General features: G+C 40.8%; 2 protein-coding genes across 2 annotated transcripts; both read right to left on the bottom strand.

Moving 5' to 3' along the window:
* Window positions 1-3,952: 3,952 nt before the first annotated feature.
* LOC134332104 (zinc finger protein 239-like) lies at window positions 3,953-7,841 on the bottom strand. Its single transcript, XM_063013601.1, has 3 exons — window positions 7,728-7,841; window positions 7,051-7,191; window positions 3,953-5,012 (listed from the first exon to the last, which is right to left on the bottom strand). Exons 1-3 carry the CDS (start codon window positions 7,837-7,839, stop codon window positions 4,114-4,116), a joined length of 1,152 nt encoding a protein of 383 aa, XP_062869671.1. The 5' UTR covers window positions 7,840-7,841; the 3' UTR covers window positions 3,953-4,113.
* A 10,984-nt stretch (window positions 7,842-18,825) lies between these two features.
* Window positions 18,826-20,537, bottom strand: LOC134318330 (zinc finger protein 420-like; the record flags this gene model as incomplete). Its single annotated transcript, XM_062999196.1, has 1 exon — window positions 18,826-20,537. A coding segment is annotated over one exon (1,584 nt), but the record flags the coding sequence as incomplete, so codon positions are not given.
* Window positions 20,538-21,015: the final 478 nt, after the last annotated feature.

Raw genomic sequence — 21,015 nt, 5'->3', positions numbered from 1 at the left:
ACTGCATTATTAAAGATCTAATACAAAGATAGATAGATGTACTTATTTCTCCTTTAAGGAATATTCTGCCTAATTCTTTTAGACTCTTTTAATTGGCTATTGTTTATTCTGTGAGGCTCTAAACACGGTGAGAACGTTACAACTATTGTGGGCAGCATCTGGCAGAAAAGACCTCCAATAGAACTTCTTACATCTTCAGTGAAATAAAGATTGAAGAGAATGAACACATCACACATTCTTCTTTTTACTGGGTTTGAGCTTTGTACCATTTGTCTGAATAACTAAATGTAAAATAATAAATGTGTTTTAAATCATTGATGGATTTATCTAAAACTACTTACAATCAATCACATTTATAGCAATTATAACAGAGAACAAAGAACTGAACTGGTAGCTCAGTGGTGGAGATACTGGTCTAGTAATTGCTTACTGGTTCTATCCACACTCTTCTAAGTTACCACTGTTTACATTGTTTGATTGGATTAAAACATCATCGCAAGTCACTTTGGGTAAAAATGTCCACTAAATATCATAAATGTGAATAAAAATAGAACTCGATGTGTTTCTATAAAAATGTTAGATTTAGTTCTGATCAACTGATTCATTTTGCTGGATCGGTTCAAATGAATCGGTTCATCAGTACTGAATCATGTGAGATGCTAACAGTTAGCGGAGAAGCTAGTAGTTTGTGTGAAAAGGAAGTTAAAGCTCCTCAAATCCTCACAGTGATATTTTATTATGAACTCTAGTTTTGTTATTAATTAGAATGTAGTTAATAATTAAAGTGTAATAAATAAATAAATCAATATTTTACTTACAGATGATTCACTTCAGTACAAACACACCAGCTGCTGCAGCTTCTTCTTCTTCTGTTTGAATTGAGGTGGTTGATCTACAACGTTCAGGTTTATTAGCGCCCCTACTGGACTGCAGTGTAAGTACTGACACTAACTCATTCATTCATTCATTCAGCTTTATTAAGCCTGATCAAGGTCGTGGGTTCACCTCCTTACAGGCTCAAAAAGAGAGACCACATCACCCCAGTCTCTGCATCTCTCCAATGGTTCCCTGTAAGTTACAAGTTATTTTACTCATCTTTAAGTCATTAAATGGATCTGCGAAGTTTTACATTGGAAACTTGCTCCAACCCTATCATTCATCCATATTATTGAAATGTTTAAAAACAATGAACCTCAAATGAAGAGTGGAAGGGATTTGCATATTGTGGCGCTGGCGAGTAGGAAGGAGAGCGTCGGGGCTGCGAGTGAGCTGCCCTTGGCAGTTCACTCAGTGGATTAGGACAGACATTCATACAACAGACAAACATAAAGGCTGCCTATCCAGCCCTCACCGTAGCCACCCCAGCCCCAACACCGGGCTACACGGCCACGGTAAGTACGGACAGCATGGCCGCAAGGGCTTCTGGGTAAAGCCCGTGGCGGCCTCCTAGCGGTGACGCTACATTGCCCCCTCCCTAATGGTCAACCGACCCGGTGACCAACTCGCCAGCGTCCACTGGGTGGCTCCTCGGCCAGACCGCACCCCATTACACTGCCGAGCCGCTCTTCCACCCACTGCTGGACCGGGCACCCTGCCCCTACAGCCACCTGGGCTAGCGCACTCAAACAGACCGGACATATTGGCCCACTGTACCACCAGAGCCACCCAAATGCCACAATCCCACTTCTGACACCAATGTGGCGCCGGCGAGTAGGAAGGCGAGCGTCGGGGCTGCGAGTGAGCTGCCCTTGGCAGTTCACTCAGTGGATTAGGACAGACACTCATTCATGCACACAGACATTCATACAACAGACAAACATAAAGGCTGCCTATCCAGCCCTCACCGTAGCCACCCCAGCCCCAACACCGGGCTACACGGTAAGTACGGACAGCATGGCCGCAAGGGCTTCTGGGTAAAGCCCGTGGCAGCCTCCTAGCGGTGACGCTACAATATTTCTCCCTCTACATTGCATAATATCATTGTGCACCAGATAACACAAGACATGATGTGAGATAAAAGTAGAGGTGCATTAATCTCAACACTGGCTCTCAAAATCAATACATACATGCAGCATGTGTGATTGTTCTTACTTATTTTGGTTCAATGACAAAATGTAGACTTAGCATGTATGCTAACACAATTCTTTGTGGTCAGTCATACTACAAACATTAACATTTACCTCAGATATGTCAGATATTTAATAATGGTTTTTATTGAGCTACAATGACACAATTTAGACTTAGCATGTATGCTAATACAATTCAGTGTGGTCAGTTATATTGAGAACATTAACATTTACCTCAGATATGCTGGCAGATTTCTAATAACTGTGAAGTTCATAGTAAAACTGTTTACCAAGTTTACATTTGAACTGGGACACTTGAAAGTAGCTCCAAAAATTGCACCTAATGTGGCAGGAAAATCCCCTGACAGGCAGAAACTTGGATGTTTAATGTGATGCTGTACAATCTTCTACAGTATAATGTTATTTAAGTCTATGGCATTGTCTCCTAATTACTCATTACTTATTATGATTAAATACAGCTGCTGACATCTTTGTGTTCATATAAACAGAACATGTCAGCCATGTTTCAGCAGCTTCTAACTTATGGCAGACCAGTTTTTTGGTGGTTCCCTGATGAAATGTTCTGTCTGCAGAAGAAAACAGTTTGGGACTCTTTTATAAACCTTTAAAAAGAGACCACTGTTCCATGATACAGTCAAACAAAAAACATCCTACCTGCACCATCCCTCTAATAAACCCGTTCTTAATCTGGTCCATCCTCGTAACTCCCAGTAAGAATCACAGCATCTTCATCTCCACGCTCTCCTGAATTTGCTCTTCTACTCTTGCTACAATTCATTTAATACACAATTATAATAGTCCACGATGACTTCTGTCTAACCTCATTAGTCAGAGTGTCCATGACCATTACAAACAGGAAAGGGTGCAGAGAGGAGCTGTGGAATTATAATATACTACTTCTCCATCAACACACTTTGCTAGCATGAAACCATAATGCTGCTCACAAATCCTCACCTCTCTTCTCAACCTAGTTCTTCTTCTCTTTCCCAGATCTTCATGCTGTGGCTGATTAACTTTATTCCATCTGCACATCACCCTTATTCTTAAAAACTGGAACAATTCTCCTTCACTCCTCAGTTTCAAATTTCACCAGAGTCTCATATGACATTGTTGCAGCTCTTGATGTGATTATGGAGGTGATTTTGGGTCATACAGGAACGTGGACGAGAGGAGCAGGAGAAATCGTTGTTCATCATTAAGCAAAAGCTAAAAGGACACTACTTCTGAGGGACAAACCTTGCCCTGCCCTTTGTACATTTTTGATACAAGCCTGGGAATGACCTAAACATTAAAATGTAACTGTTCAAAAAAATCATGTTTACAGGGCATTTGTACAAAGTTATAGAAGTACCATTTGGAAAGTGAGTTTCTTTAGCTGAAGATGCCAAAGGCCTGCCCTCTTTCAGAGCAACAAAAATGCCTTACCAAGTTAAAACAAATCAGGGAAGAAAGGAAAAGAAACGTGTGGAAGAAGTTGAGGTCTAAAAGAAAAGAAGCTTTAAACTTCTGAGATCCACCTAATTAAATTTAAACCTCTAGAACAACTCAGTTTAGTCTTCGTCTTCCCAAGTCTAAGTTCTTTGTAAGTTGCAGTTTCAAGTTGGTCACTACAGTTAGAAGTCCTTTCAGGTGTCCTACAGTAGAGTTTTACTCCAGTTTGATTTCAGCAATCTGAAAGAGCCTGACGCCTTCACCAGCCAGAAACGTATGCTTAGCCGAAGTCTGTGTGCTAGCACCGCTGCTACTCGGGATATTAAAGATCATTTAAAGTAAAAAGAAAAGTAACTTTTACATGTAGAATTTTAAAGGAAAACTTTCACTCACTCACAAGAAGGATTTTGTATCAGTCAGTCCACATACTGGTATGTTTTTAAGCCACTGTTCCACCCGACTGCAGATACTGTGGGTTCATTTATTACAATAAAAAGAAACAGGTGCACATGCTAAACATTACAGCTGCTGCTACATTAACAGGAACACTTGGTGATTACTTTGGGAATGTGGTATTAAAAATCAAACCCTTCGTTTATTCGGTACAATTGAATGTGTCACACTTGTGTTTCTTAACTGTTGTTAAATGAGCAAAACTTTTTCCACACTGTGAGCAATTATACGGTTTCTCTCCAGTGTGAATGCGCTGGTGTGTTTTGAGACCACTTTGAGTATTAAAACTCTTCCCACATTGTGAGCACTGATACGGTTTCTCTCCAGTGTGAATGCGCTGGTGTTCTTTAAGATTACTCTGTTGATTAAAACACTTCCCACACTGTGAGCACTGATACGGTTTTTCTCCAGTGTGAATGCGCTGGTGTTGTTTGAGATGATTCTGTCTATTAAAACACTTCCCACACTGTGAGCACTGATACGGTTTCTCTCCAGTGTGAATGAGCTGGTGTCGTTTAAGATGCCTCTGTTGATTAAAACTCTTCCCACACTGTAAGCACTCATATGGTTTCTCTCCAGTGTGAATGCGCTGGTGTTCTTTGAGATTACTCTGCTGATTAAAACTCTTTTCACACTGTGAGCACTGATACGGTTTCTCTCCAGTGTGAATGCGTTGGTGTCGTTTAAGATGCCTCTGTTGATTAAAACTCTTCCCACACTGTGAGCACTCATATGGTTTCTCGCCAGTGTGAATGCGCTGGTGTATTTTGAGTTCACTGTGGAACCTAAAGCTCTTTCCACAATCTGAGCAGACGTTTCCTTCTTTCTGTGTGGGACTGAGAGAGGTGTTAATGCTGACAGTACCAGAGGACGTTTGCTGATTACTGGAGCTTCTGGTGGACGTCAGATTCTCATGTTCAGTCTCAGATTTGACCAGAGTCTCATATTCATCATCGCTGTAGATCTTGATGTGATTGTGGAGGTGATTTTGGGTTGTAGAGGAACGTGGACATGAGGAGCAGGAGGAATCCTTGTTCAGTTCTGAAGCAGAAAGAATCAAATATATTTCTATAAATAAACATTGTTAGTAAATGTTAAAAAGGAAACACATTTTTCACCTAGAAAATAAATATGCTTCAACAGTTCAAAATGTTATGTTTGCTACTTAAGGAACCTTCCAGGTTGTGGTGGAAATAGAAAAATCAATGAGAGAACCCAACAAAAAGTGACTCCTGCATAAGTCACCCCACACTTCCCAGCTGAGATAAAGAAGTAGGTCTAGAACAAAAAGCAAAGTGGGTGCTGGTGACGTATTTGACCCCGGGGCCTACAGCAGGTAATGACCAAAAGCACACATCCCAAATGATTAAATAAGAGTGTTTAAAAGCGGCCAGCACAGAGTCCTGAACTTAATCCAACTGAAAATCTTTCGAGAGCTGAAATTTATCCCTATTTTAGGAATCACACTGCTCATCCTATACAGGGAAGGAACTAGAAAAGGTGTTCCAAACATTGCCTGCCCTTTCACCACTAACTGGCCAGCATACCGCGGCTGTCAGTAAACCCTCCTAGCGGTCAGTTAAACAATAAAAGGAAAAAACTCTTCGTAGGTGCCTGGAACATATGTACACTTGTAGGGCCAGTGATAGCTCAGTGGTTTACACTATTATTTACACTCTATATGCTTCCACTAGGTGAAATTATTCATAAACATGGTATAAAATTTCACTGCTATGCAGATGACATACAGCTGTATATATCAGCCAAACCAAATGATACTGACACAATCAGTAAGATAGAAGATTGTGTAAACGACATAAAAAACTGGATGTCGTGTAATATTCTTACTTAATTCAGATAAACTGAGGTTTTACTTGTTGGCTCTAAAGCTGCAAGAGACAAGTTGTCTAACCTGGTGCTAAACCTAAACACTTTCTCTGTTACTCCCAGCGCTATATAAATAAAGTTGACTTGACTTGGTTAAGGTACTAGACTAGTAAACAGAAGGTTGCCGGTTCAAGCCTCACCACCACCAAGTTGCCACTGTTGGGTCCCTGAGCAAGGTCCTTAACCCTCAATTGCTCATCATGTTCAGCTCATTGTGTAAGTCGCTTTGGATAAAAGCGTCTGCTAAATGCTGAAAATGTAAATGTACACTTATGCACAGTGATGCCACAGAAAGACCCCAGAGAAGAACCACGTTCCTGGCAAGGGAACTAGCCCAGCACAGAATTGACATTGCTGCCCTAAGCGAGATTCGCCTCACAGAGGATGGCTCGATCTGTGAACAAGATGGCAGATATACCTTCTTTTGGAAAGGCAAACCTGCAAATGAGGACAGGATTCATGGCGTGGGCCTTGCCATCTGAACAGCCCTGTTGAAAAGACTCACAGATCTACCTACTGGCTTGAGCTAACGTCTGATGAAGCTCCGTCTCCCCCTCACTGGAGCTTATGCTCCAGCCCTGACCAGTAGTGATGAGGAAAAGGAAAGGTTCTGTGCAGACCTTGATCACCTTGTGAAGTTGATTCCTGCCAGCGGAAAAACTCATCCTTCTAGGTGACTTCAATGCACGAGTCGGCAGTAATCATTGGGGCCAACAATGGGTTACTACTACTTACCCTATGCTCTAAAGACGACCTTTCCATTACGAACACCTTTCTCAGGCTGCCCAACAAATATAAGACCACTTGGATGCATCCAAAGTCTAAACAGTGGCATCTCATAGATTAACAAACCTGGCGAGTCATAGTCAAAAAAGCTGTCAAGGTTTTTAAAGAAGGTTGTAAAAAGCATACTGTCCTAGCAAAAGAAAAGTGCAAGGCTGCACCACCAGCCTTACCAACTGCCACCTTTGCCCCAGGGTGTGCGCATCCAGTATTGGCCTACTGAACTACATGCAAACTCACAGAGATATTGTTATGCACAGCTGACATCATCGAGATTGATGGTCAACCAACATTAAGACAAAAACAGAACCAGATCAGAACGACTGCACTCACAACACTGGATCTAAAGTAGCTTTATAACCACTTTAACCCCCCCCCAAGTGCAGCAGTGTGTTCCCATATTGTTTACCTGACCACAAAAAGTGTTCATCTGTATCTTCAGGTTCTTCCTTCTTCACAGGCTTCATCTGGAAACCTCCACACTGTTGGTCCACTGGGGTGAGGTGTTCCTCTGAGATTACTTGTTCCACAGGGATTACAGATCCTTCATCTAAAATTACATCAATATGTGAAGAAGAAACTCAACAACTGGAGGAAATGTAAAATTGTGGGTTTAATCCTAAATAGATTTAAATTTAAATCCAGACTGGAGTGGAGCAGCACTTCTCCACAGGACAGTACAGTACAGTACAGGTTCTAATCCCACTATCCCCATTCTATTATTATTTCTACTGATTAGTGACACCAGTACTAACCACACTGTACTGTACCACACTGTACTGTACCATACTGTACTGTACCATACTGTACTGTACCATACTGTACTGTACCATACTGTACTGTACCATACTGTACTGTACCTCACTGTACTGTACCACACTGTACTACACTGTACTGTACTGTACCACACTGCACCACACTGTGCTGTACTGTACCACACTGCACTGTACCTCACTGTACTGTACCTCACTGTACTGTACCACACTGTACTGTACCACACTGTACTGTACCTCACTGTACTGTACCACACTGTACTGTACCACACTGTCTGGTGGAGAAATGGCTCATTACTCCATATTTACTTACAGAAGAAATCATCGTCCTCATCTTCATCTTCTTCTATTTTTATTATTTTTATCTGGAATCCTTCATGTTGTAGATCCTCCGGGGTGACGTGTCCCTCTTCTGCTGACTGCATTATTAAAGATCTAATACAAAGATAGATAGATGTACTTATTTCTCCTTTAAGGAATATTCTGCCTAATTCTTTTAGACTCTTTTAATTGGCTATTGTTTATTCTGTGAGGCTCTAAACACGGTGAGAACGTTACAACTATTGTGGGCAGCATCTGGCAGAAAAGATCTCTAATAGAACTTCTTACATCTTCAGTAAAATAAAGATTGAAGAGAATGAACACATCACACATTCTTCTTTTTACTGGGTTTGAGCTTTGTACAATTTGTCTGAATAACTAAATGTAAAATAATAAATGTGTTTTAAATCATTGATCGATTTATTTAAAACTACTTACAATCAATCACATTTATAGCAATTATAACAGAGAACAAAGAACTGAACTGGTAGCTCAGTGGTGGAGATACTGGTCTAGTAATTGCTCACTGGTTCTAGCCACACTCTTCTAAGTTACCACTGTTTACATTGTTTGATTGAATCGATTCATCAGTACTGAATCATGTGAGATGCTAACAGTTAGCAGAGAAGCTAGTAGTTTGTGTGAAAAGGAAATTAAAGCTCCTCAAATCCTCACAGTGATATTTTATTATGAACTCTAGTTTTGTTATTAATTAGAATGTAGTTAATAATTAAAGTGTAATAAATAAATAAATCAATATTTTACTTACAGATGATTCACTTCAGTACAAACACACCAGCTGCTGCCGCTTTTTCTTCTTCTGTTTGAATTGAGGTGGTTGATCTACAACGTTCAGGTTTATTAGCGCCCCTACTGGACTGCAGTGTAAGTACTGATACTAACTCGTTCATTCATTCATTCAGCTTTATTAAGCCTGATCAAGGTCGTGGGTTCACCTCCTTACAGGCTCAAAAAAGAGAGACCACATCACCCCAGTCTCTGCATCTCTCCAATGGTTTCCTGTAAGTTACAAGTTCTTTTACTCATTTTTAAGTCCTTAAATGGATCTGTGAAGTCTTACATTGGAAACTTGCTCCAACCCTATCGTTCATTCATATTATTGAAATGTTTAAAAACAATGAAACTCAAATAAAGATTGGAAAGGATTTGCATATTTCTTCCTCATAATATCATTGAACAGTTCAAGGAATCAGTAAGAATTTTACTGCGTAAAGGCCAAGGGTACAAGCTTTAGCTGAACGCCCATGATCTTCCATCCCTCAGACGGCACTGCATCAAGAACCGCCACTCAACAATAGCTGTTATAACCACATGGGCAAGGGATTACTTTGGCAAACCTTTATCAGGCTCTACAATATGGAGTTACTTCACAAATGCCACGTAAAAGTTTACTGTGTGAAAAAGAAGCCTTAATGATGGTCTAAATATATGTGTCAGACCCTGGTGTGATTTCCCTGTTAGTGCGGTTCAGTACAGTGAATCTGAAGCTTCCTTACAAACTTAGGTGCACCAGATAAGTGGAGCACAACACAAGACATGATGTGAGAGAAAAGTGGAGGTGCATTAATCTGAACACTGGCTCTCAAAATAAATACATACATGCAGCATGTGTGATTGTTCTTACTTATTTTGGTTCAATGACAGAATTTAGACTTAACATGTATGCTAACACAATTCAGTGTGGTCAGCCATATTACAAACATTAACATTTACCTCAGATATGATGTCAGATAACTAATAATGGTTTTTATTGAGCTAGAATTTAGACTTAGCATGTATGCTAACACAATTCAGTGTGGTCAGTCATATTGAGAACATTAACATTTACCTCAGATATGATGACAGATAACTAATAATGTTTTTTATTTAGCTACAATAACAGAATTTAGGCAAGGCAAGTTTATTTGTATAGCACCTTTCATACACAGTGGCAATTGAAAGTGCTTTACATAAGGAAAAAAATTAATTAAAAGCATTAAAACATTCCTGAGATCTAGAACCTCAGAAAGACATATTGCAAACATTTAGTTACAATTAAGATAATATGAAATTCAAACAAGAGAGATAAAAAATTAAGAAAGTGAAAAAAAAAATATATATATTGTAAAATATACCCTACAATTTGGGAAATGTGAAATTAAAACAAGAGAGATAAGCAATTAAGAACATGAAAACTAAAAGAAAATATAGTAAAATATACACTACAATTTAGAAGAGCATGAAAAACTAAAAGAAATATGGTAAAATGAGGGTAATAGCAAAAATTTCGAGCTCAATCATAGGCACAAGAAAAAAGAAATGTTTTTAACCTGGATTTAAAGATTTCTACATTTGAGGAACATCTAATATCTCCTGCCAGTCTGTTCCAGTTATATGCAGCCCAACAGCTAAATGCTGCTTCACCATGTTTAGTTTGGACTCTGGGCTCAACTAGCTGACCCGAGTCCATGGATCTAAGAGATCTACTGGGTTTATATTCTCTAAACATTTCTGAGATGTATTCTGGGCCGAACCCATTCAGTGATTTATAGACCAGTAGCAGCACTTTAAATTCTATTCTGTAACTAACCGGAAGCCAGTGTAGAGATTTTAGAACTGGAGTGATGTGCTCAGTTCTCTTCGTCTTGGTTAAAACTCTAGCAGCAGCGTTCTGAATGAGCTGTAACTGTTTAATGGTCTTTTTGGGAAGTCCATTTAAGAGACCATTACAATAGTCCACCCTACTGGAGATAAAAGCATGGATCAGCTTCTCTAGGTCTTGTTGGTACACTAGACCCTTGATTTTGGCTATATTTCTAAGATGTAGAAGGCTGTTTTGGTGATGGTTTTTATATGGCTGGTGAATGTGAGATCTGAGTCTATTAGAACGCCAAGATTTCGGACTTAGTATTTGGATTTAAGGCCCGGGAACTGAGGTGTTCACTGACACTAGACCTCTTTTCTTTGCTGCCAAACACGACAATCTCTGTTTTGTCCTTATTTACAGTGCCTAGCAAAAGTATTCGGCCCCCTTGAACTTTTCAACCTTTTGCCACATTTCAGGCTTCAAACATAAAGATATGAAATTGTAATTTTTTGTGAAGAATCAACAACAAGTGTGACACAATCGTGAAGTGGAACGAAATTTATTGGATATTTTAAACTTTTTTTAGAAATAAAAAAACTGAAAAGTGGGGCGTGCAATATTATTCGGCCCCTTTACTTTCAGTGCAGCAAACTCACTCCAGAAGTTCAGTGAGGATCTCTGAATGATCCAATGTTGACCTAAATGACTGATGGTGATAAATAGAATCCACCTGTGTGTAATCAAGTCTCCGTATAAATGCACCTGCTCTGTGATAGTCTCAGAGTTCTGTTTAAAGCGCAGAGAGCATCATGAAGACCAAGGAACACACCAGGCAGGTCCGAGATACTGTTGTGGAGAAGTTTAAAGCCGGATTTGGATACAAAAAGATTTCCCAAGCTTTAAACATCTCAAGGAGCACTGTGCAAGCGATCATATTGAAATGGAAGGAGTATCAGACCACTGCAAATCTACCAAGACCCGGCCGTCCCTCTAAACTTTCAGCTCAAACAAGTAGAAGACTGATCAGAGATGCAGCCAAGAGGCCCATGATCACTCTGAATGAACTGCAGAGATCTACAGCTGAGGTGGGAGAATCTGTCCATAGGACAACAATCAGTCGTACACTGCACAAATCTGGCCTTTATGGAAGAGTGGCAAGAAGAAAGCCATTTCTCAAAGATATCCATAAAAAGTCTCGTTTAAAGTTTGCCACAAGCCACCTGGGAGACACACCAAACATGTGGAAGAAGGTGCTCTGGTCAGATGAAACCAAAATCGAACTTTTTGGCCACAATGCAAAACGTTATGTTTGGCGTAAAAGCAACACAGCTCATCACCCTGAACACACCATCCCCACTGTCAAACATGGTGGTGGCAGCATCATGGTTTGGGCCTGCTTTTCTTCAGCAGGGACAGGGAAGATGGTTAAAAATGATGGGAAGATGGATGGAGCCAAATACAGGACCATTCTGGAAGAAAACCTGTTGGAGTCTGCAAAAGACCTGAGACTGGGACGGAGATTTATGTTCCAACAAGACAATGATCCAAAACTTAAAGCAAAATCTACAATGGAATGGTTCACAAATAAACGTATCCAGGTGTTAGAATGGCCAAGTCAAAGTCCAGACCTGAATCCCATCGAGAATCTGTGGAAAGAGCTGAAAACTGCTGTTCACAAACGCTCTCCATCCAACCTCACTGAGCTCGAGCTGTTTTGCAAGGAAGAATGGGCAAAAATTTCAGTCTCTCGATGTGCAAAACTGATAGAGACATACCCCAAGCGACTTGCAGCTGTAATCGCAGCAAAAGGTGGCGCTACAAAGTGTTAACGCAAGGGGGCCGAATAATATTGCACGCCCCACTTTTCAGTTTTTTATTTCTAAAAAAAGTTTAAAATATCCAATAAATTTCGTTCCACTTCACGATTGTGTCCCACTTCTTGTTGATTCTTCACAAAAAATTTAAATTTCATATCGTTATGTTTGAAGCCTGAAATGTGGAAAAAAGTTGAAAAGTTCAAGGGGGCCGAATACTTTTGCTAGGCACTGTAACTGTAAAAAATTCTGGCTCATCCAGTTATTGATGTCCTCCAGACACTGACACAGTGAATCTATTGGGCTGTAATCATCTGGTGAGAGAGCCAGATATATCTGTGTGTCATCTGCGTAACCATGGTAATCAATGTTGTTAGCCTGTAGCATTTGGCCTAATGGCAGCATATAAAGATTGAACAGAAGAGGTCCGAGAACTGATCCCTGGGGGATTCCACATGTCATAGCCACCCTGTCAGATTCACAGCTGCCAATAGTGACGAAGTAACTCCGGTCTTCTAAGTAAGACCTGAACCAATTAAGGACTGTTCCGGAAAGTCCAACCCAGTTTTCCAACCTGTCCAGCAGTATTCTATGGTCTACAGTGTCAAAGGCAGCACTAAGATCCAGTAAAACCAGAACCGATATTTTACCCGAGTCAGTATTCAGCCGTAGATCATTTAACACTTTTACGAGAGCCGTTTCAGTGCTGTGGTGAGCTCGAAAGCCTGACTGAAATTTGTCAAAATAACCACTGGAATTCAAAAAACTGCTGACTTGATTGTAAACAACTTTCTCAATGATCTTGGCTATGAAAGGAAGATTTGAGACCGGCCTGTAGTTGTTTAACACAGACGCATCCAGAGATCTCTTTTTTAGGAGTGGCTTAATGGCAGCTGTTTTCAGTGACTTTGGGAAAATGCCTGATTCTAGTGAGCCATTAACTATTTGTTGCAAATCAGTTTTTACAGAGTTAAAAATAGTTGTAAAAAATTCAGATGGCAGCATGTCGATGATTTAAGATGCTGAACTGTTTTCTCCAGAGTTTTTTGGTCTATTGTATTAAATTGTGACATAATAGTCATGTTATTTTTAGGTGTCTGTAGGGGCAGCATGGTTTCATCGTTTGACTGAGTGGCGTTGATGGTCAGTCTAATAGTTTTGATTTTTTCACAGAAGAAATGAGCAAACTCATTACATTTCTCTGTGGACAGAAGTTCTGGTGTGATCCGTTTTGGAGGATTTGTAAGCTTGTCGACCACGTTGAATAGAGTGCGGGTGTTGTTGATGTTCCTGTTAATGATCTTAGAGAAGTGCAGCTGTCTAGCCCTGCATAACTCGGAGTTAAAACTACAAAGGCTTTGCTTATAGAGATCATAGTGGATTTGAAGTTTAGTTTTCCTCCACTTAGGTTCAGCTCTCCTGCATTCTCTTTTCAGAGCTATTACCATCATTGCGTTATGCCATGGTGCTTTCTGTTTGCTCAACGTTTTCATGACTTTTACCGGGGCAACCACATCCATGACAGTCAATATTTTCACGTTAAAGTTATCCAGGAGTTCATCAACTGACTCTGCAATTAAAGTTGGTGATATAGCTATGGCCTCCATAAACCGAGAACTAGTACTTTCATTTATGCACCTTTTCTTAACAGAAACTGAGCTAGTTTGAGCATCTGGAGTGATCAGCATTTCAAAGAAGACACAAAAATGATCAGAGAGGGCCAAGTCCTTGACCATAACAGAAGAAATGTTAAGACCTTTAGAAATAACTAGATCCAGAGTGTGCCCTCGAGTATGTGTAGGCCCTTTCACATGTTGCAATTGACCAAACATGTCAAAAAGTCCAAAAAGTTCTTTGGTGTTATTGTCCTTGTTATTATCTAAGTGGATGTTAAAATCCCCAGTTATGATGAAGAAGCTGTACTCAGTGGAGATAACTGACAGTAGTTCAGCAAATTCATCTATAAAATGTGCAGAGTATCTTGGAGGTTTATAAATGGTTAAAAATAAAATTTTGGGAGTACCCTTCAAAATAAAACAGAGGTATTCAAAAGACATAAAATTGCCAAGTACAGTCTCTTTGCACTGGAATACATCTTTAAATAAGGCAGCTACTCCTCCACCTTTGCTACCACTTCCACACACATTCATAGAACTGAAGTTTGCTGGTGCTGTTTCGTTAAGAACAGCAGCACTGCTGCCTTCTGCTAACCATGTTTCAGTTAGAAACAGAAAATCTAAACTGTATGATAGAATTATGTCATTCACTAAAAATGATTTGTTGGCTAGAGATCTAATATTAAGCAGAGCTAGCTTTAAAGAAACCACAGGAGCCCCTGGGGCAGCCCGAGGTTGTGGTGGTACAGGTAAGAGGTTAGACTGGTTGACTTGATATGCTGAATGCGTTCTATTCTTTCTATTTCTAATCAACACAGGAATAGAAAACATTTCAGGCATACTGGGTCCAAGCTTACTCTCCAAACTGTTGTCAGTATCATATCTGCTATAGCGAGGACCCTGAACACATCACAACGTGTTATCATTGTTTTGTATTCTGAAGCCGCTATCAGTAGCACTCGCTGAACATTCTGAACTCTGTACAGCCAGAGTAGATAAAGTACAAGGCTGCTGCTGACGGTGCTGAAGTGGCCTCAGAGAACGGGGAGGGGGCTGTGGACAGGGGGGGAAGGGGTGCCCTGCGCTTTTTGGGTCAAACCTGTGGACTGGCTGAGATGGAGTGTGAGAATTTAGTCCCAGCACACACCAGTTTCTCCATTTTCTCTGTGAAATCCATATGTGGAGGCGATGTTGTTGAGAGAGAGAAGTTGGAGGATGACTGTGATGTCGCTGCTGCTGACTGCTGTGTCACTGCCTGATGATGAAGGTCGTAATAGCTTTCGTCAAGAGTCAGGAACTCAGCCTGAGCTGTGTTCTCCAGTGATGGGGATTGTATGTTTGATGGTCCTTCATGGTTGAAGGCAGGTGAGGGAGGTTGAGGATGCACGTATTGTGTCGAGTCAGTCCAAGAAGCAGATGGGTGGCGAAGAGCAAAATGGAGGTTGTCCTTTAGTGCCTTCACTCCAGTCTTGCTTAGGTGGGTGCCATCTGAGTAAAAAAATTCTCTGCGTCCCCAGAATAGATTAAAATTGTCAATATAACCCAAACCTTTCAAACTGCAGGTTCTGCTTAGCCACGTGTTGAGGTTGAGTAGCCATGAAAACATATTAGATCCTCGGGCTGGGAGAGGCCCACTGATGAACTTCTGAGCAGTCAGCTTCTCAAGTGTATTAAACAGTTCAGTGAAGTTGTTCTTTAAGATTTCTGACTCTCTGCGAATGTCACTTCTGCTCACGTGCAGAATAATTCGGTCGATCGCTCCATGCTGGGAGAGGATGTTGGGAAGTTCCTCATTTAATTCCGAGACAGTCACGTTCGGGAGACAGCATGTTAGCATTGATCTGCTGCCTATATTCTTGATGGCAGAGTCACCGACGATCAGAGTTTTCGGAGCGTTCTCTGCGTCAGGCGAGGGCCTCTGCTTAATCAGCCTCGTGTTTTTGCTAGCCCGCTTTGAGACCCCTTTTATAGTCAGCTTCTCTGGTTTTGTTTCGTTACCATTACCACTGGGGGTAACCTCGATCAGATTTCTGAGTGGTTCAAAACGATTCAGCAAAGGGATCGGTTTTTGTTGCGACCCTGCTATTTTCCCAAGGGGTGCAATTGTGCTAGCTTTTGGAATAGTTTTAGCTTTCCGAGCCCATGATAAACAGTCTGGCGTGGAAGAAATTAAGACAGCCACCTGCTGCTTTTGTGCTTTTGGTTTTGCTCCAAGTTTTTGCCACCGACTTATTCTCTCACATGGTTCGTTTCTGTTCCCGTTTTGATTGAATTCTGTCAAGCTTCGGGAAGTCTGTTAAGCTGTCTAGCCTTAGCTTAGCTGGTTGTTCTGTGTTAGATTTTGACTCACCCTCGAGTGATCTGGAACCATTTCTTCTGTCCGTTCCAGGTAGGATTGTGAGCATTTTTGTCTCCAGCACAGCGATTTTCCGTAGGAGTCTGTAGCAGTTGGAGCAGCACGAAGAACCCGCTGTAGTGATAGGAGCCATGGTAGTCCTGATAACTGTGCCCGAGTTCAGTCTGACGGCTAGTGGAAAACTCAGTTAACTAAATGTCTAGTTTAATGTATTTCTGTGCCTTTCCAGCCGATCTATTGTCGGTGTCTACTGATTGAGCTCTATATTTTAGAAATAAAAGATAAAAAATAACTAAAATAGCTAAAAACTAAAAGCAAGCGGAGAGCAGACAGAAAGCGTGCAGCCAGCATGTATGCTAATACAATTCAGTGTGGTCAGTCATATTGAGAACATTAACATTTGATAGCTAGTGATAGCTCAGTGGTTAAGGTACTGGACTAGCAAACAGAAGGTTGCCGGTTCAAGCCCCGCCACCACCAAGTTGCCACTGTTGGGTCCCTGAGCAAGGCCCTTAACCCTCAATTGCTCATCGTGTTCCGCTCATTGTGTAAGTCGCTTTGGATAAAAGCGTCTGCTAAATGCTGAAAATGTAAATGTAACATTTACCTCAGATATGATGGCAGATAACTAATAATGGTTTTTATTCAGCTACAATGACAGAATTTAGACTTAGCATGTATGCTAACACAATTCAGTGTGGTCAGTCATTTTAAGAACATTAACATATACATCAGATATGATGACAGATAACTAATAATGGTTTTTATTCAGCTACAATGACAGAATTTAGACTTAGCATGTATGCTAACACAATTCAGTGTGGTCAGACACACTAGTAACATTAACATTTACGAGGCTGTAATTCTAGTGTGTTTATTTGATATGAAGTTTCACAAGTTATTCCGGTCATTTAGGGTTTGTTTTAGGGCTTCCAAACACAACAGAACTCGTATCTGATGATTGTGTGGTGGTCGGATGTATCAGGGATGGACAGGAAGGTGAATACAGGGACCTTGTGGACGGCTTTGGCAAGTGGTGCGTGAAGAACCATCTGCTCCTGAATGTCTCCAAAACTAATGAGATGACCGTGGACTTCAGGAGGAAGAAGACTGTGACCACCCCTGTTACCATCATGGGTCAGCATGTTGAACAGGTGGAAACGTACAAGTACTTGGGTGTCTGGCTTGACAACAGACTGGACTGGAAGGTCAACACAGAGGCTGTGTACAGAAAGGGGATGAGCAGACTCTACTTTCTGAGAAAGCTCAGGTCCTTTAATGTGTGCAACAAGATGCTGACCATTTTCTACCAGTCTGTTGTTGCGGGGGTTCTGTTCTTCCTAGCAGTGTGCTGGGGAGGCAGCATCAGAGCAGGAGATGCAAAAAAACTTAATAAACTGATCAAGAAGGCTGGCTCAGTCTTGGGCTGCTCACTGGATGGCTTCGAGTTGGTGGTCGAAAGGAGGTCTGTAAACAAACTCATTTCCATACTGGACAATCCATCACATCCCCTCCATGACCTCCTAGTCAGACAGCGGAGCACCTTCAGCAACAGACTCTTTCAGCTCCGCTGTAAGAAGCAACGATACAGGAAATCGTTTGTACCAACAGCGATCTCACTGTATAACTCATCCCCACCGTGCCGGGACATCATCGCTCACTGAGTTAATACCAAGACTATCAGGACAGACTCATAGAACATTATCTGTCACTCTGTTTATTTCATTACACATCTGAACATTTAATGACAAGACACTTATGTAATTTTTCTATTATATTACATATTGCATTTATACTGTATTTATTTCTACCAACATTGTACTACAATGCTTACTTATTATTTCTTATGCACCGTAAGCCTATTTAATTAATAGTTTTAACTGGGTCATTTATTTACTTAATACTTTTTGCTATTGTACCTTGAGCTGTTGTAATACTTGACTTTCCCTCTGGGATTAATAAAGTGATCTATCTATCTATCTATCTATCTATCTATCTATCTATCTATCTATCTATCTATCTATCTATCTATCTATCTATCTATCTATCTAATGTTTACAGTTGAAGGAACTAAGTAGACAGGATCTTAAAGTTCACCTTAAAACCCTCAACATCAAGTTGAAAGCTTAACTGTAAACTGATGAACTTACAGTAACTGTGAAGTTCATAGTAAAACTGTTTACCAAGTTTACATTTGAACTGGGACACTTGAAAGTAGCTCCAAAAATTGCACCTAATGTGGCAGGAAAATCCCCTGACAGGCAGAAACTTGGATGTTTAATGTGATGCTGTACAATCTTCTACAGTATAATGTTAATTAAGTTTGTGGCATCGTCTCCTAATTACTCATTACTTATTATGATTAAATACAGCTGCTGACGTCTTTGTAATCATATAAACAGAACATGTCAGCCATGTTTCAGCAGCTTCTAACTCATGGCAGACCAGTTTTTTGGTGGTTCCCTGATGAAATGTTCTGTCTGCAGAAGAAAACAGTTTGGGGCTCTTTTATAAACCTTTAAAAAGAGACCACTGTTCCATGATACAGTCAAACAAAAAACATCCTACCTGCACCATCCCTCTAATAAACCCGTTCTTAATCTTGTCCATCCTCGTAACTCCCAGTAAGAATCACAGCATCTTCATCTCCACGCTCTCCTGAATTTGCTCTTCTACTCTTGCTACAATTCATTTAATACACAATTGCAGACTGCAGAAACTGTGGGTTCATTTATTAAAATAAACAGAAACAGGTGCACATGCTAAACATTACAGCTGCTGCTACATTAACAGGAACACTTGGTGATTACTTTGGGAATGTGGTATTAAAAATCAAACTGTTAGTTTATTCGGTACAATTGAATGTGTCACACTTGTGTTTCTTAAATGTTGTTAAATGAGCAAAACTCCTCCCACACTGTGAGCACTGATATGGTTTCTCTCCAGTGTGAATGCGCTGGTGTTTGTTGAGATTACTCTGTTGATTAAAACTCTTACCACACTGTGAACAATGATATGGTTTCTCTCCAGTGTGAATGCGCTGGTGAATTTTGAGATGACTCGGTTGATTAAAACTCTCCCCACAATGTGAGCACTGAAATGGTTTCTCTCCAGTGTGAATGCGCTGGTGGGTTTTTAGATGACCCTGTGTACTAAAGCACTTTCCACACTGTGAGCACTGATATGGTTTCTCTCCAGTGTGAATGCGCTGGTGTTGTTTAAAAGTACTCTGTTGATTAAAACTCTTCCCACACTGTGGGCACTGATAAGGTTTTTCTCCAGTGTGAATGCGCTGGTGATTCCTGAGATCAATCCGTGTAGTAAAACTCTTTCCACACTGTGAGCACTGATATGGTTTCTCTCCAGTGTGAATGCGCTGGTGGATTTTGAGAGCACTCGGTTGATTAAAACTCTTCCCACACTGTAAGCACTGATATGGTTTCTCTCCGGTGTGAATGCGCTGGTGTATTTTAAGATCACTCTGTCTATTAAAACTCTTCCCACACTGGGAGCACTGATATGGTTTCTCTCCAGTGTGAATGCGCAGGTGATTTTTGAGAACACTCTTTATATAAAAGCTCTTCTCACACTGTAAGCACTGATACGGTTTTTCTCCAGTGTGAATGCGCTGGTGGGTTTTAAGAAGACTCTGTTGATTAAAACTCTTCCCACACTGTGAGCACTGATACGGTTTCTCTCCAGAGTGAATGCGCTGGTGGGTTTTGAGATTACTCTTTGTATTAAAACTCTTCCCACACTGTGAGCACTGATACAGTTTCTCTCCAGTGTGAATGCGCTGGTGTTCTTTGAGATGACTCTGTTGATTAAAACTCCTCCCACACTGTGAGCACTGATATGGTTTCTCTCCAGTGTGAATGCGCTGGTGGGTTTTGAGACAACCTTGTGTATTAAAACTCCTCCCACACTGTGAGCACTGATAAGGTTTTTCTCCAGTGTGAATGCGCTGGTGTTGTTTAAGAAGACTCTGTTGATTAAAACTCTTCCCACACTGTGAGCACTGATATGGTTTCTCTCCGGTGTGAATGCGCTGGTGTATTTTGAGAGCAATCCGTGTAGTAAAACCCTTCCCACACTGTGAGCACTGATATGGTTTCTCTCCAGTGTGAATGCGCTGGTGTATTTTGAGAACATTTTGTGCATTAAAACTCTTCCCACACTGTGAGCACTGATACGGTTTCTCTCCAGTGTGAATGCGCTGGTGTATTTTGAGATCGCTCTGTCTAATAAAACTCTTCCCACACTGTGAGCACTGATATGGTTTCTCTCCAGTGTGAATGCGCTGGTGATTTTTGAGAACACTCTTTATATAAAAGCTCTTCTCACACTGTGAGCACTGATATGGTTTCTCTCCAGTGTGAATGCGCTGGTGGGTTTTAAGATGACACTGGAACTTAAAGCTCTTCCCACATTGTGAGCAGACGTTTCCTTCTTCCTGTGTGGGACTGAGAGAGGTGTTAATGCTGACAGTACCAGAGGACGTTCGCTGATTACTGGAGCTTCTGGTGGGCGTCAGATCCTCATGTTCAGTCTTAATCTTCACCAGAGCCTCATATTTATCATGGTTGCAGCTCTTGATGTGATTGTGGAGGTGATTTTGGGTTGTAGAGGAACATGGACACGAGGAGCAGGAGGAATCGTTGTTCAGTTCTGAAGCAGAAAGAATCAAATATATTTCTATAAATAAACATTGTTAGTAAATGTTAAAAAGGAAACACATTTTTCACCCAAACTGAGATCCTGTGTTAAAGTCCTGTAACCTGATTCATCCTGAATTATTAATGTCCTGCTCACATAAGTGATGAAACCCAGAACAAATCTTTATTAGTAGTAGTGACGGTGGTAGCGGTAATAGTAGTGGTGGTAAAAGTCATAGTAGTGGTGTTAGT

The sequence above is a fragment of the Trichomycterus rosablanca genome, chromosome 1 (assembly GCF_030014385.1).
Source record: "Trichomycterus rosablanca isolate fTriRos1 chromosome 1, fTriRos1.hap1, whole genome shotgun sequence".
Lineage (NCBI taxonomy): Eukaryota > Metazoa > Chordata > Actinopteri > Siluriformes > Trichomycteridae > Trichomycterus > Trichomycterus rosablanca.
The sequence above is the reverse complement of the archived record's forward strand: the minus strand, read 5'-3'. Positions and strand labels throughout refer to the sequence as shown.

Excerpts from the sequence above, each read along its gene's own strand:
- LOC134332104 (XM_063013601.1), bottom strand. The coding sequence starts at position 7,839 with ATGCAGTCAGCAGAAGAGGGACACGTCACCCCGGAGGATCTACAACAT. Across the intron at positions 7,192-7,727 it reads TGAGGACGATGATTTCTTCT|ATGAAGGATCTGTAATCCCT; the intron begins GTAAGTAAATAT and ends ATGTAATTTTAG. Across the intron at positions 5,013-7,050 it reads TGAACACTTTTTGTGGTCAG|AACTGAACAAGGATTCCTCC; the intron begins GTAAACAATATG and ends TTTCTGCTTCAG.